The sequence below is a fragment of the Rhinolophus sinicus genome, linkage group LG11 (assembly GCF_036562045.2).
Source record: "Rhinolophus sinicus isolate RSC01 linkage group LG11, ASM3656204v1, whole genome shotgun sequence".
In the NCBI taxonomy this organism is placed as follows: Eukaryota; Metazoa; Chordata; class Mammalia; order Chiroptera; family Rhinolophidae; genus Rhinolophus; species Rhinolophus sinicus.
Genome location: NC_133760.1, coordinates 1,415,076 through 1,436,630, shown reverse-complemented (window position 1 = coordinate 1,436,630; position 21,555 = coordinate 1,415,076). Strand labels below are relative to the sequence as shown.

At 43.3% G+C, this 21,555-nt stretch overlaps 1 protein-coding gene across 2 annotated transcripts; it reads left to right on the top strand.

The window, feature by feature from the left end:
• The first annotated feature begins 8,361 nt into the window (after positions 1-8,361).
• GP6 (glycoprotein VI platelet) lies at positions 8,362-18,804 on the top strand. Of its 2 annotated transcripts, XM_019720012.2 has the most exons (7): positions 8,362-8,458; positions 9,822-9,857; positions 9,974-10,231; positions 12,144-12,428; positions 13,196-13,249; positions 17,296-17,346; positions 17,847-18,804. In XM_019720012.2, exons 1-7 carry the CDS (start codon positions 8,425-8,427, stop codon positions 18,080-18,082), a joined length of 954 nt encoding a protein of 317 aa, XP_019575571.2. In that variant the 5' UTR covers positions 8,362-8,424; the 3' UTR covers positions 18,083-18,804. The 2 variants fall into 2 exon arrangements, with proteins under 2 accessions (XP_019575571.2, XP_074172105.1); XM_074316004.1 differs by lacking the exon at positions 9,822-9,857 and having other exon boundaries at positions 8,388-8,458.
• The last annotated feature ends 2,751 nt before the right edge of the window (positions 18,805-21,555 follow it).

The window sequence follows — 21,555 nt, the reverse complement described above, 5'->3', positions numbered from 1 at the left end:
TCCATTTTCAGATTTTCGAGATACCTCCATACTGTTTTCCATAGTGGCTGCACCAATCTGCAATCCCACCAACAGTGCACAAGCGTTCCCTTTTCTCCACATCCGTGCCAGGACTGTTGTTTGTTGATTTATTGATGATAGCCTCACGTGAGGGGATATATCAGTAAAAGTCTTACTCCGGGTAATGTCTGTGAAGTTTCTTCCTATATTTTTCTTCTAGGAATTTTATGGTTTCAGATCTTACATTTAAGTCTTTAAGCCATTTTGAATTTATTTTTGTATATGGTGTGAGGAGGTGGTCCAGCTTCAGTTTTTCGCATGAGTCTGTGCAGGTTTCCCAGCACCATTTATTGAATAGACTGTCTTTACCCCACTGTACATTCTTGCTTCCATTATCGTAGATTAAATGGCCATATAGGCATGGATTTATTTCTGGACTCTCTATTCTGTTCCATTGATCTATGTGCCTGTTTTTATGCCAGTACCATGCTGTTTTGATTACTGTAGCCTTGTAGTATAATTTGATGTCAGGTATTGTTATACCTCCCACTTTGTTCTTAGTTCTCAAGATTGCTGAGGCCATCCGGGGTCTTTTATGGTCCCATATAAATTTTAGGATTCTATGTTCTATTTCTGTGAAAAACGTCATTGGTAGTTTGATAGGAATTGCGTTGAATATGTATATTGCCTTAGGCAGTTCCATCTATTTGTATCGTCTTTCATTTCTTTCTTCAGTGTCTTATAATTTTCTGAGTACAGATCTTTTACTTCTTTGGTTAAATTTATTCCCAGGTATTTTATAGTCTTTGGAGCAACTGTAAATGGGATTGTTTTCTTAATTTCTCCTTCTGGTATTTTATTATTGGTATATACAAATGCAACTGACTTCTGAATATTAATTTTGTATCCTGCTACTTTACTAAATTCATCTATCAGCTCTAATAGTTTCTTGGTGGAGTCTTTAGGGTTCTCTATATACAGTACCATATCATCTGCATATAATGACAATTTTACTTCCTCCTTACCGATTTGGATGCCTTTTATTTCTTGTCTTGTCTGATCGCTGTGGCTAGAACTTCCAGCACTATGTTGAATAGAAGTGGAGAAAGTGGGCATCCTTGTCTTGTTCCTGATCTTAAGGGGAATGGTTTCAGCTTTTCCCCATTGAGTATGATGTTAGCTGTGGGTTTGTCATATATGGCCTTTATTATATTGAGATATGATCCCTCTATTCCCACTTTCTTAAGGGTTTTTATCATAAATGGCTGCTGGATTTTATCAAAAGCTTTTTCTGTGTCTATTGATATGATCACGTGATTTTTATTTTTCATTTTATTAATGTGGTGTATCACATTAATTGATTTGCGGATGTTGAACCACCCTTGCATACCAGGGATGAATCCCACTTGATCATGGTGTATGATCTTTTTAATGTACTGCTGTATTCTGTTCGTTAATATTTTGTTGAGGATTTTTGCATCTATGTTCATTAGCGATATTGTCCTGTAGTTTTCTTTTTTTGTGGTGTCTTTGTCTGATTTTGGGATCAGGGTGATAGTGGCTTCGTAAAAAGTGTTTAGGAGCCTGCCCTCCTTCTGGATTTTTTGGAAGAGCTTGAGAAGAATAGGTGGTAATTGTTTTTTGAACGTTTTGTAAAATTCACTTGTAAAGCCATCTCATCCAGGGCTTTTGTTTGTTGGGAGATTGTTGTTTACTGATTCAATTTCCCTGGTGGTAATCAGTCTATTCAGGTTTTCTGTTTCTTCTTGAGTTAGCCTTGGAAGGTTGTACGCCTTTAGAAAATTGTCCATTTCTTCCAGATTGTCAAATTTGTTGGCATATAGTTGCTCATAGTCATTTCTTAAAATTTTTTGTATTTCTGCAGTGTCTGTTGTCACTTCTCCTCTTTCATTTCTGCTTTTATTAATTTGGGTCCTCTCTCTCTTTTTTTTAATGAGTCTGGCTAAAGGTTTGTCAATTTTGTTTATCTTCTCTAAGAACCAACTCTTGGATTCATTGATCTCTTGTATTGTTTTTCTGGTTTCTATTTCATTTATTTCCACTCTGATCTTTATTATCTGCTTTCTTGTACTCCCTTTGGGCTTATTTTGCTGTTCTATTTCCAGATCCCTTAAGTGTGAAGATAAACTGTTGATTAGTGATGTTTCTTGTTTCTTTAGGTAGGCCTGCATTGCTATGAACTTCCCTCTTAGGACTGCTTTCGCAGCAGCCCATAGATTTTGGGTCGTCGTGTTTTCATTTTTGTTTGTCTCGAGATATCTTTTGATTTCTTCCTTGATCTCCTGGTTGACCCTTTCATTATTTAATAACATGTTATTCAGCCTCCATGAATGGGTGTGTCTTCCAGTTTTTTTCCTGTAGTTCGTTTCTAATTTCATAGCACTGTGGTCAGAGAAGACAATTGGTATGATTTCAATTTTCTTAAATTTATCAAGACTTGTTTTGTGGCCTAACATATGGTCTATCTTGGAAAATGTTCCATGTGCGCTTGAGAAGAACGTATATTCTGCAGCATTGGGGTGAAATGCTCTGAAAATGTCGATTAAATCCAAGTGGTCCAATGTATCATTTAAGGCTGTTGTTTCCATATTGATTTTCTGTCTGGAAGACCTGTCCCTTGTTGTCAGAGGTGTGCTGAAGTCCCCTACGATGATAGTGTTACTGTTGATGTCTGTCTTTATGTGAGTCAATATCTGTTTTATATATTTAGGTGCTCCTATGCTGGGTGCATAGATGTTTACTAGGGTTATGTCCTCTTTTTTTTTTTTTTTTTTTTTTAAAGATTTTATTGGGGAACGGTGTGTACTTCCAGGACTTTTCTCCAAGTCAAGTTGTTGTCTTTTCAATCTTAGTTGTGGAGGGCACCGTTCAGCTTCAAGTTGTCCTATCAGTCTTAGTTCTGGAGGGCGCAGCTCAGCTCCAGGTCCAGTTGCCATTGCTAGTTGCAGGGGGCGCAGCCCACAATCCCTTGCGGGAGTTGAACCGGCAATTTTGTGGTTGAGAGGACGTGCTCCAACCAACCGAGCCATCCCGGAGGTAGCTCAGCTCAAGGTGCCGAGTTCAATCTTAGTTGCAGGGGGCTCTGCCCACCATCCCTTGAGGGACTCGAGGAATTGAACTGGCAACCTTGTGGTGGAGAGCCCACTGGCCCATGTGGGAATCGAACCGGCAGCCTTCAGAGTTAAGAGCATGAGCTCTAACTGCCTGAACCATTGGGCCGGCCCGGGTTATGTACTCTTGTCAGATCAATCCCTTTATTATTATGTGGTGCCCATCTTTGTTTTTCAATATTTTCTTCATTTTAAAGTCTATTTTGTCAGAAATAAGTATTGCAACTCTAACTTTTTTCTCATTTCCATTTGCATGAAATATCTTACTCCAACCTTTCACTTTCAGCCTGTGTGTTTCTTTTGATCTGAGGTGAGTCTCTTGTCTACAGCACGTACAAGGATCTTGCTTTCTTATCCACTCAGCCACCCTATGTCTCTTGATTGGAGCATTTAATCCGTTTACATTTAAAGTGATTATTGATAGGTACATAGTTATTGCCATTTTTAAATTTGTAGTTAGATTGTTTTCCTCTTTCTCCTATTTACAGAAGTCCTTTTAGTATTTCTTGCAATGCTGGCTTGGTGGTAATAAATTCCTTTAGCTTATTCTTTTCTGGGAAGCTCTTTATCTCTCCATCAACTTTAAATGATAGCCTTGCTGGATAAAGCAATCTAGGTTTTAGGCCTTTGTTTCCCATCACTTTGAGTATCTCCTGCCACTCCCTCCTGGCCTGCAATGTTTCTGCAGAAAAGTCATTTGATAGTCTTATGGGAGTTCCCTTGCATGTAACCCTCTGTCTTTCTCTTGCTGCTTTTAGGATTCTCTCTTTGTCTTTAACCTTTGCCATTTTAACTGTAATGTGTCTTGGAGTGGGCCTGTTTGGGTGTATCCTGGTTGGAACTCTCTGCACTTCCTGGGCTTGTATGTCGGTTTCCTTCATCAGGTTAGGGAAGTTTTCAGACATTATTACTTCAAATATGTTCTCAATCCCTAGGTTCCTCTCTTCACCTTCTGGTATTTCTGTGATGTGCATGTTGTTGCGCTTGATGTTATCCCAGAGGTCTCTTAAATGATTTTCATTGTTTTTTATTCTTTTTTCTTTCTGTTGTTCTGTTTGGGTGATCTCTGCTAACTTGTCTTCTAAGTCGCTAATTCGATCCTCTACTTCATCTAACCTGCTGTTAATTCCTTCAAGTGAGTTCTTTATTTCGGTAATTGTGTTCTTTAGTTCTAACTGGTTGTTCGTTATGATTTCTCTATCCTTCTTTATGTTGTCTCTAAGCTCCTTAAACATTTTTATCATCAGTGTTCTGAGCTCTGTGTCTGATAGGTTGGTTACCTCTGCTTCTTTTGGTTCCATTTCTGGAGGTTCCTTCTGTTCTTTTATTTGGGACATGTTTCTTTGTTTCCCCATTCTGGCTGACTCTCTGTGTTTGCTTCGATGTATTAGGTAGATCCCCTGGAGTTCTTAGTTCTTGCTGGGTTATCTTATGTAGTATGTGTCCTTTATATTTGACTTGCACTACTTTGTTCTTCTCCTCTGCATGTGCTCCAAATGTGACTCTTGCGTTGTGTATATTGTCCTGTTAAAGAAGATCTTTAATTGCTTTTCGCTTGTGAGTAGGTGGGGTTAACTCCTAGGCTGACTAGTTGTGAGACTTGGCTATGCCCAGAGCAGGGTGTTCTGCTGCGTGAGGGTTGACCGCTTAAATGTGGTTTGGCCTCTATGGGCTCTTGTGCCTGTAAAGAATTCCCTCTGGGTGTGTCACGTGTAGGTTAAACCTGGCAGTACTCTGGTTTGGTCTGGAGTATGTTGAATCTTGTGCCCCTTAAGCTGTGCCTCTGTGTATGTTGAATCTTGTGCCTCTTGTGTATCTTGGCCTCTGTGTATGTTGAATCTTGTGCCTCTTGTGTATCTTGGCCTCTGTGTATGTTGAATCTTGTGCCTCTTAAGCTGTGCCCTGGTAGGACAATTTCAGAATAAAGCAAATCACCAAGCACAACAAAAACAACAACAAAGAAAAAATCAAATACATTCACATGTAAAAACAACCGACAACCCCCACTCAACACAGGCAAAGATATCAAAGATATAAAGACAAAATAAAACAAAACAAAAAGCAACGCCAGTCTTGGCTTAAGCCCACCAAGTAATCTCCAGGTTGTCCTCGGCTGTAACAAAGAGTCCCCTGCGTATTGTGCGGGCAGAGCTGGTCACCTGGTGCCCAGAGTGACGTTGGGACTGCAGATTTAGATGCGTGGGGCTGAGGGGTCTGGACGGTAGTTTTTACAAAGCCAGTGGAGTTTCTGCCCTTGCCTGCACATATGCACACTGAGAGTAGCACCACCAGCCCTGTGTCCAGTTCTTCTGAGTCTTAGGGCACTTCTTCCATGTTTGTGTGTGTGTGTGTGTGTGGCGGGTGGGAGATTTCTGAGCTGCTGAAAGCTGGGAGCTTTGTCTGCCCCTTACTGCTGATCCCTGGGAGTGCCTCCGCAGATGTAATTGCCCCCCCCTAGGCAGGCCAGAAAAGGTGGTGGCTGGGGGCAGAGGAGTCCTCTCTCTCCTAGCCCAGCAAAAACCACACTCCTCTCAGCCTCCTCCCTGGGCCAGAGCTGCCCGCCAGTCTTCCCAGAGCCTGAGCACCAAGGCTCCTCTGCAATCTGACACCACTCCTCAGTTCAGGCGCCAGTTCAAGTCTCTGGAAGGGCGGGGGTAGGAATGGAAGGTGGGGGGGCCCAGGTATGGAGCTTGTGTCCTTTGTCCGGCCTAGGGCTTAACTGGAGTTATCAGCTGAGGTTATTGCCTCAAATGCTGGATATGCTGCCCCCTCAGCGGGAGAGATCAGCTGTGGGACACAGGGAAAGAGCCCACCTCCTGGCTTTTGTGTACTCTGTTCTGTCCTGGGATCCCCTGCGTCTCTGCAGCTGTGGATGTCAGCCGGGTTTCCACAGCCACAGGTGCGGACCCCATCTCCACTCCGCTCCCTTCCCCCTTCCCCTGCTCGCCCAATTTTCCCCACCTGCAAGTAATCCTTGCACGAGTCTCTTAGCTGTTCTGCGTTTTGAGCAGAGAGTCCTTTGATGGGTTATAAACGTCCGTTTCTGATAAGATCTGGAGGAGAACTCAAAAAGTGCGCCCTGTTGCCACCATTCCTACGACGTCACTCGCTCCAGCTCGTTTTGAAGCTGGCCACTGGGGGCACCAGCACCAGGACCACCTTGGAGGGGATCCACTGTAGGCCTACTTCAGCCATAGCCTGAGCCCCACCTGGGGGCACCCAGTGGGAGCCAGAAAGAAATCTGCAGATGGCTGCTGCCTGTGCTGTGCTTGGAAGCACTTTGAGAGGCCCAGCCACAAACTAAGGCCGGCTGCCACTAGTGCCAACTTAGGTCTGCTCAGCCAGAGGTACAGGATATGCTCAAGCCAGATGCTGCTTGTCTGGGTTCCACTAACTTTGAGAGATGCTAGAAAAGTCTGCAGCTTGAGCAATGGCAGGCAGACTGCATGGAAAACCCACTGAAAGTGGCCAGAGTGTGCCCAAAAGTTGGGCAGAGCTGAGTCTCAAATCACCTGGGTATGGCCAATGAACTGCAGAGACTCAGATATGGGGGCTGCCTGTGTTTGCCCCCCAGGAAGGTGGAGGGCTCAACAAAGAAAAAATGGCCTCCACCAGCTCCCTTGTCCAGGAGGAAGCTGCCTCTCCAGCCCCTGTCCAAAGCCAGAGAACTCAATTCCCCACCATTTACCCCTGCCACCTCTTCAGCAGCTGTCCCAGCGCTGGAGCTCAGAGCGAGTTATTCCATTGGTGCGTAAGTCCACGCACAGGCCCTTTAAGGGGAGCACCTGTGAGGGCAGCCGCCCTCAGTCACAATCTGCTGGTTTTCACAACCAAAAATTATGGGGAGTTCTCTCCCCCCAATGGAACCCTAGGCTGGGATGGGGCTGGGATCTTTTGCTCCTTTAGGGGAGGGGGGACCCCCACAGGCGAAATAGCCCTCCTGATCTCTAATGGTCACACACAGGTGTGGGACAAGCCCATTCTGCATCTCTGGCCTTCCTACCAGTCTGGAGATGGCTTCTTCTGCGCATCCTTAGTTGAAAGGCTTCAGTTCAGCTTGATTTTAGGTGATTCTCAATAATGGTTGTTTTGTAGATTAGTTGTAATTTTGATGTGGTTGTGAGAGAAGGTAAGCACAGCGTTTACCTACTGCGCCATCTTGGTTGTTCCCCTCTTGTTCCTTTTTTTTTTAAAAAAGATTTTTTTATTGGGGAAGGGGAACAGGACTTTATTGGGGAACAGTGTGTACTTCCAGGACTTTTTCCAAGTCAAGTTGTTGTCCTTTCAATCTGAGTTGTGGAGGGCACAGCTCAGCTCCAGGTCCAGTTGCTGTTACTAGTTGCAGGGGGCACAGCCCACCATCCCTTGCGGGAGTCGAACCGGCAACCTTGTGGTTGAGAGGATGCACTCCAACCAACTGAGCCATCAGGGAGGCAGCTCAGCTCAAGGTGCCATGTTTAATCTTAGTTGCAGGGGGCAGAGGCCACCATCCCTTGTGGGACTCGAGGAGTTGAACCGGCAACCTTGTGGTTGAGAGCCCACTGGCCCATGTGGGAATCGAACTGGCAGCCTTCAGAGTTAGGAGCACGGAGCTCTAACCGCCTGAGCCAACGGGCTGGCCCCTCTTGTTCCTTTTTTAAGGCTGAATGATATTCCATTGTATGAATATGCCACAGTTTGTTTATTCATCAATGGACACTTGGGTTTCTCCCTCATTTTTGGCTTTTTTGAATAATGCTGCTATGAATATGGGTGTGCAAACATCTATTCAGGTTCTGTTTTTAATTCTTTTGGGTTTATACCCAGGAGTGGAATTACTGGGTCATGTGGCAATTCAATGTTTAACATTTTGAAGAACAATCATAGTGTTTTCCATAGTGGCTGCACAATTTTCCATTCCCATTAGTCATGCATGAGGATTCCAACTTCTCCACACCCTCACCACCACTTGTTATTATTTGTCTTATTGATGATAGTGGTGTGTGAAGTGATCTTGTAGTGGTTTTGATTTACATATTCCCAGTGAGGGATAGAAAGTTTATGGAAGTATCAGAATATGAACAGTCCCTTAATAGGCCCACACGGTATGACCTGGGCTGGTGACAAGAGATAACTGAGGCTCCTTGGAGCTGTGTGCAAGTCATTCTACAGCAGGAACAGCTCCCGCTTGATAAGTCTCAATTAGGAAAAGCCAGGCTGGCGGGGGAGGGAGGAGAGGGAGGAGAGCATTCTTCATTCTCATCACATCCTGTGTCTCTGCTCCAGTCCCACACTGCTTCCCTCCTGAGGAACCATGTCCCCATTCCAGTCTGTCCTCTTCTGCCTTGGTGAGTCCTGAGGGTTGATTTGGGAAATGCTGAGGGACAGGCAGTGGGTTACGAGACAAAGAAGTTTTTAAACATGTGAGCAGTGAATTTTGGAGCAAGAGGCCCATTCATATGTTGGGTGGGACCCAGGGAGGTGGAGTGTTTGTCTGAGTTATTGTAGTCTATTCTTGGCTGGGCCAGGAAATGAACACAAGTTTCCTAGTATTGGCCACAACTTTCTCCCACTACATAATTTTAAAAAAATGTGGAGTCAGTAATATCAGGACTAGCTTATAGATTTAACTTGTCATTCATTATTCCTCATGGTACTGGCTCAAATAATCCTGCCGTTTGCTACAACATGGTGGGTAGACCTTGAGGGTATTATGCTGAGTGAAATAAGCCAGACAGAGAAAGAAAATACTGCATGACCTCATTTATATGTGGAATCTAAAAAAGCTGAACTCATGGGAGCAAAGAGTAGAATGGTGTTTTCAGGGGTCAGGGGTGGGAAATAGGGAGGTGTTGGTCGAAGGGCACAAACTTCCGTATAAGATGAGTGAGTTCTGGGCGTCTAATGTCCAGCATGGTGAGTATAGCTAATAATACTGTATTATACTCGTATACTTGAAAGTTGTCAAGAGAGTTGATTTTATATGTCTTCACCACAAAAAAGAAATGGTAATTATGTGACCTGATGGAGGTGTCAGGTAATGCTAAGGTGGCAATCATGTTGCAATATATAAATTTATGAAATCAATACATTGTATATCTTTAACTTACACAATGTTATATGTCAATTATATCTTGATAAACCTGGAGAAAAAAGTAAGAGACCCCACTTGACACACTATCCCCTTCTCAAAGAGGAGGTAATTCTCTATCTAGTCATCAAAAGTGTGTGCATGGGGGAGGGGTCCTGGAGGGAGCTGGCAGGGGGCAAGCAATTCCCTGTTGGCTTAAAAAAAAACACCTCATGGTAAAATCACATACTTAACAGAAAATTGACCATTAATGACATTTGCAATGCTGTGCAACCATCACCTCTATCTGGTTCCAAGACATTTCACCCCTCCCAAAGGAAATTCCATATGCACTGCACTCACCCCTCAACATCCCCTCCCCCAGCCCCTGACAACCATTAATCTGCTTTCTGTCTCTGGACAGATTTTCCTCTTCTGGACATTTCATATATATGGAATCACACAATAGTGGCTTTTTATGGCTGGCTTCTTTCACTTCAATTATGTGCATGTGTATCTTTGAGAAAACAATTATGACAAAAGAAAGCTAAGCATACAAATGTCTTATTACCATGCCCAGCATGCAGGAAGTGTGAGTTCACGCAAGGTTCTAGCATTTGGTCCTTTTCTTTTGTCCTCAGGGCTGTGTCTGGAGCAGGTGATACAAGCTCAGAATTGTGAGTGGGGATCCCTCCTCTGGGGTCAGACAGTGAGAGGGCAGTAGGGCTGTGAGGGCTCAGGAGGAGGGTGCTGTTTGGAGGCTGTCCTCCACTACCCTCTGCTTCCCTTCCAGGCCCGCTCCCCAAGCCCTCCCTCCAGGCCCAGCCCAGCTCTCTTGTGCCCCTGGAGAATCCAGTGACCATCCGTTGCCAGGGGCCCCCAGGCGTGGACTTGTACCGCCTGGAGAAACTGAAATCTGGGAAGTATAACGACCAGGCTGTCCTCCATATCCCGGCCATGAAGAAAAGTTTCGCTGGATGCTACCGTTGCTTCTACCAGAACGGGACCTGCTGGTCTCTCTCCAGTGACAAGCTGGAGCTGGTGGCTACTGGTAACTGGACAGGAAGGGGTGGGGTGTAGCTGGACGTGTGGCCTCAGGACTATGTGGTACTCAGTTTTGGGCTGGAAGAGGGTGAAAATGGAGATGATGATGATAGCAAATTCAATGGCCCTGGGGGTTGGGATTGGGTGGGGCCAGTGAGGCACTGGCCTTGAGTGTTAAATTTAGGAGAGGTGCCAAAAATCTTAATCAACATAAGTCATATGTTAGTGCTTTTACCAATAATGTTATATTTTTACAAAAGTCAAAATCAATGCAAAAACATCCATGATGAGCAAAATATGACAATTTTAAGTAAACACAGAATCCGTCAGTGATGGTCCAGCCATAGCCCAGCCTGATGCACAAGGGAAAAGGTGCACTCTCTATTCATGCACTAATGCGTTGTTTATTTTTAGATGGAAAAAAATGTTCCCAGCTTATGCTTTTCTTTCCAATGCATTTTAAATGACTATTTTCCAAGATAGGTTTTGAAAATGTTGATGAGTCTGTTTCCATGAAAGCCAGAAGTGTGAAAATGATAATAAATCCTGTCTTTTATTTTTTTTTGGGGGGGGTGTAAATAAAATATTTAAACTTAAAGTAGTGTTTTGAGTTTTAATAACCTACTGTAGAAATTGTCAATATTTTTCAACTATGCTAATAGTGTGGAAAAAATTAACCAAAAGAAGTACAGAAAACCGTTTGGAGCCTTTGCCTCAGTCTTCAACATGGCTCCCCGGCCACAGATGGATTCCTTCTTTGCTTGAACTCTTGATGCTTTTTTCACTGTGAATGTGTTTGCATTAATTTTGATTTAAAATTTCATTAAAATAGTATTTATTGTGATGACAGAAGGTTTTATTGCACCCCTTTAAATTTGCATCCAAGAAGAGTGCCTCACTCGCCTCACCCTAATTCCCATGGTCAGTGGTCTGCCAGACCACTTTGGCTTTGGGGACTGACCCAAATGCTCTCTTCCCTTTGAGTATTTCTCTCACTGCCCTATTTAAAGTTGCAGCCAATTTAAAATGGCACTCATCACTATCACGTTTACTTATTTATCTTAGGTATTGTCTATTCTTCTTCCTGATGGGAATTTTATTTCTTAGAACAGAGATGGACACATAAGAGTTGCTAAGGAAAAACAATTGTTGAATGAGCCAGAATTATCAGGCACCTTTTGTTGTGAGCACCATGTGCCCGACGTGGAGCCATGCTCTGCAATGACAATATCGTCAAGTTATAAAGTAGTATAGGTTCATTTTTAGGAGCAGAGAGCCTGGAGCCAAATGCTGTGACTGCAGATTTCAGCTCTGCTGCCTGTTATCATATGATCTCAGACAAGTTGTCCTGCATTGTACGCCTTAGTTCCATTGATAAAATAGGGATATTCATAGTGATGAATTCATAGGTTTTGGTGAGACTTCGGTGAATTGATATATGTCATGAGCTTGGAACAGCACCTAGAATCTGGCATGTGAATACAAGTTTACAATGTAACTATCCATTGTGCACTGTAACACAAGCTTACAATACAATGTAAGCTTAAGCTATTTTGTTTTTCAATATTTTCAGTGCTTGCTATGCTATGCATTAGGTACTCTGCTCAATGCTTAATACATATTGTTTCTTTCATTGTAGAGTAGAAAACACTGAGGCACAGCTGTAGGGGCAATTTATCTCCAGGATCACACAGTCCCTAAGTGGCAGAACCAGGATTTAAGCCTGGGCTCTATGATATGATTTTAGTCAGGCTCTCTTAACTACTTTGTGAGCTGGCAGAGAGGATGGATTCTCCAGGGTGGATACAGCTGGAAAGTTCCTTAGCTCTTAGGGAACTGGAGGGACCTTCCTGCCCCTCCCCACCCCTAGCCTAGACTTTGGCCAGTGTCTTTAACACCAGAGGTCTCTTTTCTACCAGGAGTTTATGACAAGCCCTCGCTCTCAGCCCAACCCAGCCCAGTGGTGTCCCCAGGAGGGGACGTGACTCTACAGTGTCGGAGCATATATAGTTTTGACCAATTTGCTCTGTACAAGATGGGGGACACTGGGCCCAACAAGGGACCTGAGAGGTGGTACCGGGCAGATTTCCCCATCATCACGGTGACTGCTGCCCACAGCGGGACCTACCAATGCTACAGCTTTTCCAGCAGAGACCCGTACCTGTGGTCAGCCCCCAGTGACCCCCTGGAGCTCGTGGTCAGAGGTAAGGGTGGGTGCAGACCAAACTTTTCTTCCTCAGTCTTCACAGGCCCTGATGGAAGTTCCAAGCGGAGGGACTGACAGGTGCAAAGATATATACCATCTGATTCCACTCAATGTACAGTATCATTTTATTTACACACACACATACACGCAAATATAATATATAATATTGTAATTAGTAGAGCAAACAATCTTAAATCAAAAACACATCCAACACATGTGTAATTGTGACTGTGATAAGCACTGTCACTTAGAAGTCCATAGTGCTGTTTGAACCTAGAAGGGGAGGCTTCCCTAAGCAATCGATGTTTGATGCGGGTCTCAGGGCAGAGTACAAGTTAATCAGGCAGGTGGGGTAGGTGGGGTGGCTGCAGGTGGTGCAAGGCCAGTGTGGTGGGAGCAGGGAGGGGCTGTGCTTTGTTCCTCAGGCGCCTCCACCCCATGGAATACTTGCCCCTTCCCCCAGGCTATCCCACTGTTCTTTTCTGCTCCCTCACTTCTCAGGACACAAGGGCTGGTTTTGCTCCCAGCAACAAAGGATGTGTATCACAGAGATCCAGGAAAAGGGCAAAACAAAGGTTCAAAAAGCAGGGACAAGGGTTGTCATTATGAATTAGCCCCAGAATATGCCAGGGGTGCCTTTCAAATGCTATTTTCACCCATAGTAGTCCAGTGATATAATTGGGGTGGGCCAATGTTTTATTTATTTATTTACTCAGAACCAACAGCTAACAGAGCACAGAATTCTTTCCTTTTCTAATTTTTCAGGGAACTCTGTGACACCCAGCCAGTTACCCAGAGGAGCATCTACCTCTGTAACAGGTGAGTACTGTAGGATTCACGCTGGTGTCTGGGGTCCAAGGCACATGGACCCCTTCTTTGCTTTCTCTCCTTTCTCCAGACTTCTCAATTTAACTCACTTGTGTCTTTCACAAATTTGTTTTATTTTAAAAATCTCTTATTTTTGCCTGTAAAGAAGGTGGGTATAATAAATAGATATCAAATGTGCTGCTCCACACCCCTTCTTTCCAGCCTCAGGGGGTCGGTTTATAAAGCCTAATGTGAAGAATATCTGAATGGTTTATAAAATTCTAGGTTTCTGGACTGCATGCCTGAGGCTCTGAGTCTATCGCTCTCAAATGTTCGAGGGACTGAGAATTACCTGGTGAATCAGATGACAGCTGGTGCCTTCAGAAATAATGTGCTAGGCTATGACATCTTTGACATTTCCTGTGTCTCAGGGGGTCCCAAGTCTGGAGGAACAAGAAGCATGTTGAAAAGACGCAAACTGAATGTGCCAACATGTGGGGTAGAGGGTGATCGGGGGCTTGTCATGGCAAAAGAGACACAGTATGTGGGCAGACATGCACATGCGTGTGTGTGTGTGTGTGTGTTTCTGATTGGATTTTATTTAGTTAAAATTTACTGGGGTGACAATGGTTAGTAAAATTATATAGGTTTCAGGTGTACAATTCTGTATTACATCATCTATAAATCATATGGTGTGTTCACCACCCAGAGTCAGTTCTCCTTCCATCACCATATGTTTGATCCCCTTTACCCTCATCTACAACCCCCTCCCCCCTTACCCTCTGGTAACCACTAAACTATTGTCTGTGTCTATGAGTTTTTGTTTCTTTGTTTCATTCCTTTGTTGCTTTCAGTTTTATATCCTACATGTCAGTGAAATCATATGGATCTCGACTTTTTCTGTCTGACTTATTTTGCTCAGCATGATAGTCTCAAGATCCATCCATGTTGTTGCTAATGGCAGTATTTCATATTTTCTTATGGCAGAGGAGTATTCCATTACGTACATATATCACATTTTCTTTAACGAATCATCTATCGAAGGACACTTTGGCTGATTGGAATTTAAAATTTTTTATTTATTTATTTATTTCATTTTTAAATTATTTAATTATTATTATTATTATTTTTAAATTTATTGGGGTGACAATTGTTAGTAAAATTACATAGATTTCAGGTGTACAATTCTGTATTACATCATCTATAAATCCCATTGTGTGTTCACCACCCAGAGTCAGTTCTCCTTCCGTCACCACACTTTTTATTTTGAGATGTGGATTCAGAAGAAGCTGCAAAGATAGTATGAAATGACTCCATGTACGCATTGCCTTGATTTCCCCAGTGGTTATGTCTTACAGAATTACAATACAATGTGAGAACTGGAAACCTGATATTGGTACAATCTGCGTGTTTAGTCCTATGTCAGTTTATCACAAGTGCAGCCATCACGGCATTCAACATGCAGAACTATTCCACCCCCACAAAGATACCCCTCAGCCTACCCCTTTATACTCATCTGTCCCCTCCATCCTTAACCTCTGGCAACCATCCCTAATTTTGTCTTTATTTCTTTAATTTTGTCTTCATTTCTTTGTCATTTTGACAATGTTATATGAATGGAATCATACAGCATGGAACCTTTGAAATTACCCCCCGCACCCCACTCAGCATAATGCCCTGACACCCACTCAAGTGGTTGCATGTATTGGTAGTGTGTTCCTTTTCCCTGGTGAGTAGTACTCCACAGCATGTGTGTACTACACCATGTTTGACTCTAAATTTAAACACTCACTAATGAAACACACAGGAAAAGAAATAACAGAACAAATAATATCCATGCTCTGATTACATCGCAGATAAGTGAGGACAAACTAGGCTTTGATGAACTGGTTCTAGCCAAAAAGCCCCTCAGAGACTGTCCCCACCCTCAACAGGAGGCTGAGGGGGTTTGGGAAATATTTTGGTGGCCATGTAAAAACAATAGAAAGTCCCTGGTTAAGAAAATGGCCTTGGTAGGGAGGGGAGCCTCTTATACTCAGAGACTGGTATCAGCTTGTTCTTCCATTGAGTTCACATAGATCTGCTGACCCACTTTGTAATTTTTAAATTGGATTACAAGTCACATACCATGAAATTCATCATACCCACTGGAATGGCTATACAATAGCACAACAACAAGTGTTAGCGATAATGCGGAAAAACTGTAATCTTCGTACATTACTGGTGGGAGTGGTAATGGTGTAGCTGCTGTGGAAAACAGTTCAGTGGTTCCTCAGAAAGAATTGTCATACAACCATATCATAGAATTATCATAGGAACCAGCAATTCCACTTGTACTTATGTGCCCAAGAAAATTAAAAAATATAACTAGGTACTTAGAGCTCAGCAGAAAGGAGTATGAATACTGGGCTCTCTTTTCCATCACCTAAGGCTGTAGGTTTTTAATCTGTGTCACGGAACTACCAGAGTCTTTCCAGGACAGTCCTTGGTTTGAGGATGGAGGATGGGTGGGAAGTAGGCTCTGAGCTTGGGGACAGAGGAGCATTCTGGGTAATGTGGCCATTTCAAAGATGGCGGACCCAAGGCTGTGATGGGAAGAGCATGACTCATCCCTACACATTGCTCTTCTGACTTGGCTGTGGTCCTTGTATGCAGTCTTGGTCCCCATTGCTTCCATGCAGAGCCTGTGCTTCAGCCCCACATGGATCATAGGTGCCTGGACACAATACACCCTCTCATCATTCAGGGTCCAATGCAGATATGCTTCCTTCATGCTGTAGTTCTCTGTCCCCTTGCTTTTCCCTGAAAAAGTCTCCTTTTCCTTCAAGACAGAAAAACTTGACAGATCCCCCGAGGATAGGTTAGATGTCTCCACTGAGTCCACCCAACTCTAGCTTTCTTTAGGCTCTTCCTAAGTCCCTGATGGGATTCTTCCCACCCTCTGTTCAAGACCCTGCTGGATTCCCGGTCACCCTTAGGATGTAGCCTGAGCTTGCTGCTCAGTGATTTTAGGTTCTATGCTCTTAGACCAGCCACTGCTGATCCTTCCTGTCTTGTCTTCATTCCGCATGCTAACCTCAGCCACATGGAGTCAGTGGATGCTCTTCTGGGTGCTTTATGTCCTCTCCGGACTCTGCATCCAAGCCGCTTGCTCTGCTTTTCCTTCCATTTCCCCATGGCTTCAATTTCTCCAGAAAACCTTTCTGACACTCCAGGTTGGGTTGGTAGTGTCCTCTGTGCTTCTTCAGTGTCCTGTGGACTACCTAGTAGAGCAATTTTCACAGTGAATTAAAATGATCACTTTAATTCTTGGTCTCTTTCAGTGTCTGGCAACTCCACATGGGCAAGAACTGTGTGTTTGATGCATCTTTAGGGTGCACAGCCCATGGCTGATCTCCTGGAAAGTCTCAGGAGATATTTGTAGAATAAGAGAAGAAGAGCTAGCATATATGGGTGCTTACTATATGTCAAGCACTGTGCTTCATGCTATTATTATTAGTTTAATTTTCACATTGACCTATGATATAGCAATGTAATTATTCACATTAGAGATGGGAAAACTGGTTCATAGATGTTAAATCATATGCTAGAGGCTCTCCATCTAATAAATACTGGATCTGAGGTCCAAGGCTAGACAGCCCAACTCTATAGTTCATGTTCTTGTTCTTTTCTACAATTCAATGATTTTATTAATTTTACAATGATCACCACAATCTAGCTTTAGAACACTCCCATCACCTCAAAAAGTTCCCTTATGTCCTTTTACAGGTCATTCAAACTCCCATGCCTAGTCCTAGGAAACCACCGGTCTTCTTTCTGTCTGTATAAATTTACCTTTTCTAGACATTTTACATAAATGGACTAATACAGCATATAATCTTTTGCGCCTGGCTGCTTTTACTTGGCATAAAGTTTGCAAGGTTCATCCAATTTTTGGCAGTTCATGTCCTTATAGCCATGGAATTCTGCCTTCCAAATGGGTGTATTGAAGGTTGGGGCAGGAACAAGTGTCGGGGCGATGGTCCCATCCCTTCACACTTACACTTTTTGATTCTCAGAGCCTTCTAGGAATATCACCATCTTTCCAGAGGGGTCAAGCTCTCCAACTGGTGAGTAAGTGGTCCTCTCGATCTTCTTCCTTTCCACCCTATGTCTTTACCTAAAGCTGATGGCTTTCCCTGTGCAGAAGATATAGCACTGTGATCTTGGGCCCTGGTGTGTAAAGTTTTAAGGGGTGAAGGAAAATTAGCTCATGGAGTTCAGAGCTGGGCAATAAGCCAGGTGGGAAGGTGGAGATCTAAAGGAAGATAAATTCATCTCTCTCCTCACCCCTTGTAACAGTCTTCTCTTTCATAATTAATAACCTGGCAGTGTCTGTGCAGGGGAGGGAATGCATGTAAGAGGTTATATTTAGGAAATTGGGCTAATCTAGCTCTGACCCTGGTGAGGAGGGGAGGGACCCTCTAGGAAGGAGATTGGTGCCCTAGCTAGCAGAGAGTAATAGGATCTCAGATGAGGGATATGGCTGTAAGGAACCAACGATGTGGCTTGGAGTGGGTCCTGGAGATGGGTTCTTATCTCCTGCTCCTGTTTCTCTTCACTTCTCCAGGTCTCACGCACCCGTACTACACTAAAGGCAATCTGGTCCGGATATGCCTTGGGGCTGTGATTCTAATACTTCTGGCGGGGCTCCTGGCGGAAGATTGGCACAGCCGAAAGAAACCCCTGCTGCACCGGGTCAGAGCTGTCCACAGGCCACTCCCAACCCTCCCGCAGACCCAGAAAGCACAGAGTTGTCAGGACAGGGGTCGGCCAGATAGTCATAACCATGGATGCCACTATTAGAACCCCAAGGCTTGGTTGTATCTAAGAGATAGGTCATGGGAGTGAGGAGGGGACTTAGAGTGTGTGTGGCATTTGAGAGCAAGAGGATAGAGGCTACAGCTTTGGAAAAGGAGGGCCAGGGAGCTGTTGAGTCGATGTCTACTGGGGGTGCCAAAAAAATGTATACACATGACTTGAATTCATCTTTTGTTATTGGTATATATCGAGTATTACAATTTTAATACAGTTTTTTTCTTTCTTGAAATGTGTATACATTTTTTTGGCATGCTCTGTATTTGGCTTTCTGTCCAAGAACTCCCTCTGTTTGAGATGGAAGGAATCCAGTGGATGCCAAAGTCTCCTCCCTGATGTCTTGCACATTGTGGATCTTATGGCATCCTCACTGGACCATCATACTTACCTCTTTCTTCAACCTTCTTTAATATGGGTTATAGATTGACCTCTATGTTTAGTTAGAATCCATTAACAAATACAACCTCCTTCATGAATGCTTTCACCTTTATTTCTCTTGATATACTTGTGATGTAGACATTTCATCCATAACAGCATTAAATGACTTGTGCATGTTTTTGTAAGCTGAAGACACAACCAAGGCCAAAGTGACGTTTGGCCCAATACTAACATCATTGAGATGCACACAGGAAGTTCACATCACCTTGAAGACCTGTGACTTGATTGGAGAATGAATGACTCCAGAGAATTCAGAAAATAAAGTCATGAGAAGAAGGTCTGTTATTTTTTGGATCTTGATTATCTCTCTCAATTGTCAGACGTGTGTTGTTTTCTTTGATTTCCTTCAGCAGCTCTGGATTCGAGCATCAGATTTATCTATCTTCAACCTGGTGGTACAATAGGGGAAAAAGGTTTCCTGTTGATTCAAGGAGATTCATTCCAAACCCCTAAGTACCCACAAGTCTCATATTTTATGGATTTTCAGAGCAGGAACCACCTTTATTTATTATGCTATGCTGCCACGTAGAGTTCCATATTGCTTTGATAGGGGAAGAAAACATAATATCAGTTTAACATTGTAATGGTATAAAGCCATGCTGTAGTTTTGGATGGCTGGATGATCTTGGGTGATTATCATATTATACTTGGTGTGAGAGGTGAAATTGATGAATATATCTGTGACATAGCTCTTATACCCATCTACTTTATAACTTACTTTGACAACTTCTCCTACTAGGTGGACCAGGATGAGACATACACACTGGAACCAAGTCAGCCAGACTAGCTTTTTATCCCCCTTGGCTGCATGATACTAGCTAATGACCACCCTTTATTCCACATAGTCTAGATAGCAGCCTCATTTCTAGGATTCACCTGTTGGTAACTATTGGGGGTGCCAAAAAATGTATACCCATGACTTGTATTCATCTTTTGTTATTGGTATATATTGAGTATACAATTTTAATACATTTTTTCCCTTTCTTAAAATGTGTATACATTTTTTTTGTCACCCTCTGCATATTCAGCTGTGTATACGTGGAAATGGGAAGTAGGAGGGGAGAGGGCACAATTAAAGCAAAATATGTATAAAAATAAGAAACCAAGGCTATTAGCTGCCATGTTTCTTGTTGGCTCTGTAGTCCTGGTTTTCCTAGTATATTAATCAATTTTTGCTTTGTCATTTGAGATTCACAATACATCCATGCAACAAGTTTTCAGTCATATTATGAATAAATTATGAGGATCTAATGCACAGCAAGGTGACTATACTTTTTTTAAATTAAAGTTTATTGGGGTGACAATTGTTAGTAAAGTTACATAGATTTCAGGTGTACAATTCTGTATTACATCATCTATAAATCTCATTGTGTGTTCACCACCCAGAGTCAGTTCTCCTTTCATCACCATATATTTGATCCCCTTACCCTCATCTACCACCCCCCACACCTGTTACCCTCTGAAGGTGATTATACTTAATGATACTGTATTATATACTTGAAATTTGCTAAGAGAATAGAGCTTACATGTTCTCATCACACACCCAAAAAGGTAACTATGTGAGGTGATGAAGATGTTAATTAATTGATGTTGTAATCAATTCAAAATATATACATATATCAGAACATCACATTATATACTTTAAATATATATAAATTTCATTTATCAATTATACCTCAATAAAGCTGTACAAAAAACCCAAAAGAGCCCAACACACCCATGCAATTTTAAGCTAGCTTGAGTAGATATCTTGTCAGCTATCAAAATAACTTTGGCTAAAATTAAGGGCCAACTAGTTTCAAAATATTTTAAACATGACCCTCCAAAGTCAAATGTAATTGTGTTGATTCATGATTGTCAGAGGTTGGTCTGTGGCAGAAGAACAAAAATAGTTCCTACAGTAGATCTGTGTTGGTTAAAAGTGTTGAAGAAATAAAAAATGGGTGTGACAAGCCACACAAAAGATCTAAATGTGTTGTTTTAAGAATGAGGTTAGGGACAACCAAGATAGTGCAGTAGGTAAATGCTATGTTTACCTTCTCTCACAACCACATCAAAATTACAACTAATCAAGAAAACAATCATGGGGAGACGTCATCAAAATTGCGGCGTGAGGTGAGCCACTGGAAATCTCCCGTGGAATTTACAACAAATGGAACAACTATAACTCCACAAAGAACTCCCTGCACAGCAGACAGGCAAGATGAAGAGGCTCACTACTGAAGTCACCTAAAGGTGGGCAAATTGGGTGAGCAGGGGAGGAGGGAAGGGAGAAGTACGGAGACGGAGCCACGCGGGTGCAGGACACAGACCTAGCTCAGTGCTCCAAGCTCGCTGCATCCCAGAACTACCACAGCTGTGGGAGAGGGAAGAACTCAAACTGCTAGGGCTCCGCTTATGGCCCACAGGGCTGAGGGGACAGCATATAACACGGCTGAACCCAACGCTCACGGCAGAGGCCTCGGAGAAAAGACTGAGGGAAAAAGACTGAAAACGGTGGTTTAAGCCCTCACTGCCAAGCAGAGAATGGAAGCCTTAGGCACTGAGACTAGCCACCCCCTCCCTACCCTCCCAGAGCTCGTCTCGCCCCCACTGGCCCAGTGCTAGAAGCAGAACAGTAGTAGTGTCGGATCAAAAGAACAGAATATTTGCAGTTCTGAGAACTGTGATCTGCAGACACAGATTCTCAGCCCAACTAGTTCCGGCAAAGAGGAGGGAGCTGTGGAAGCAGGACTGGCTCTGGTGGTGGTCACCGCCATTTCTCTGGGCCACTTCTAACAACTCACCCCGCCTCCATCCCCACCTATCTGGGTGGATCCCTGCAGGAGTAAACAGAACTGCTGAAACACATGGGCTCTGAATCTGGTGCAGGAAGAGCTTTGGAACTTCAAAAGCTCTCCGCATACCCACAGGGAGGCGGTGCCCTATTACCCAGGCGAACTGTTAACAGAGGAGAAGCCAGCCTTCCAGGGAATTCCGCCATTGTGTGAGAAGCTAGAATAGTGCAGAGAAAACATAGCACT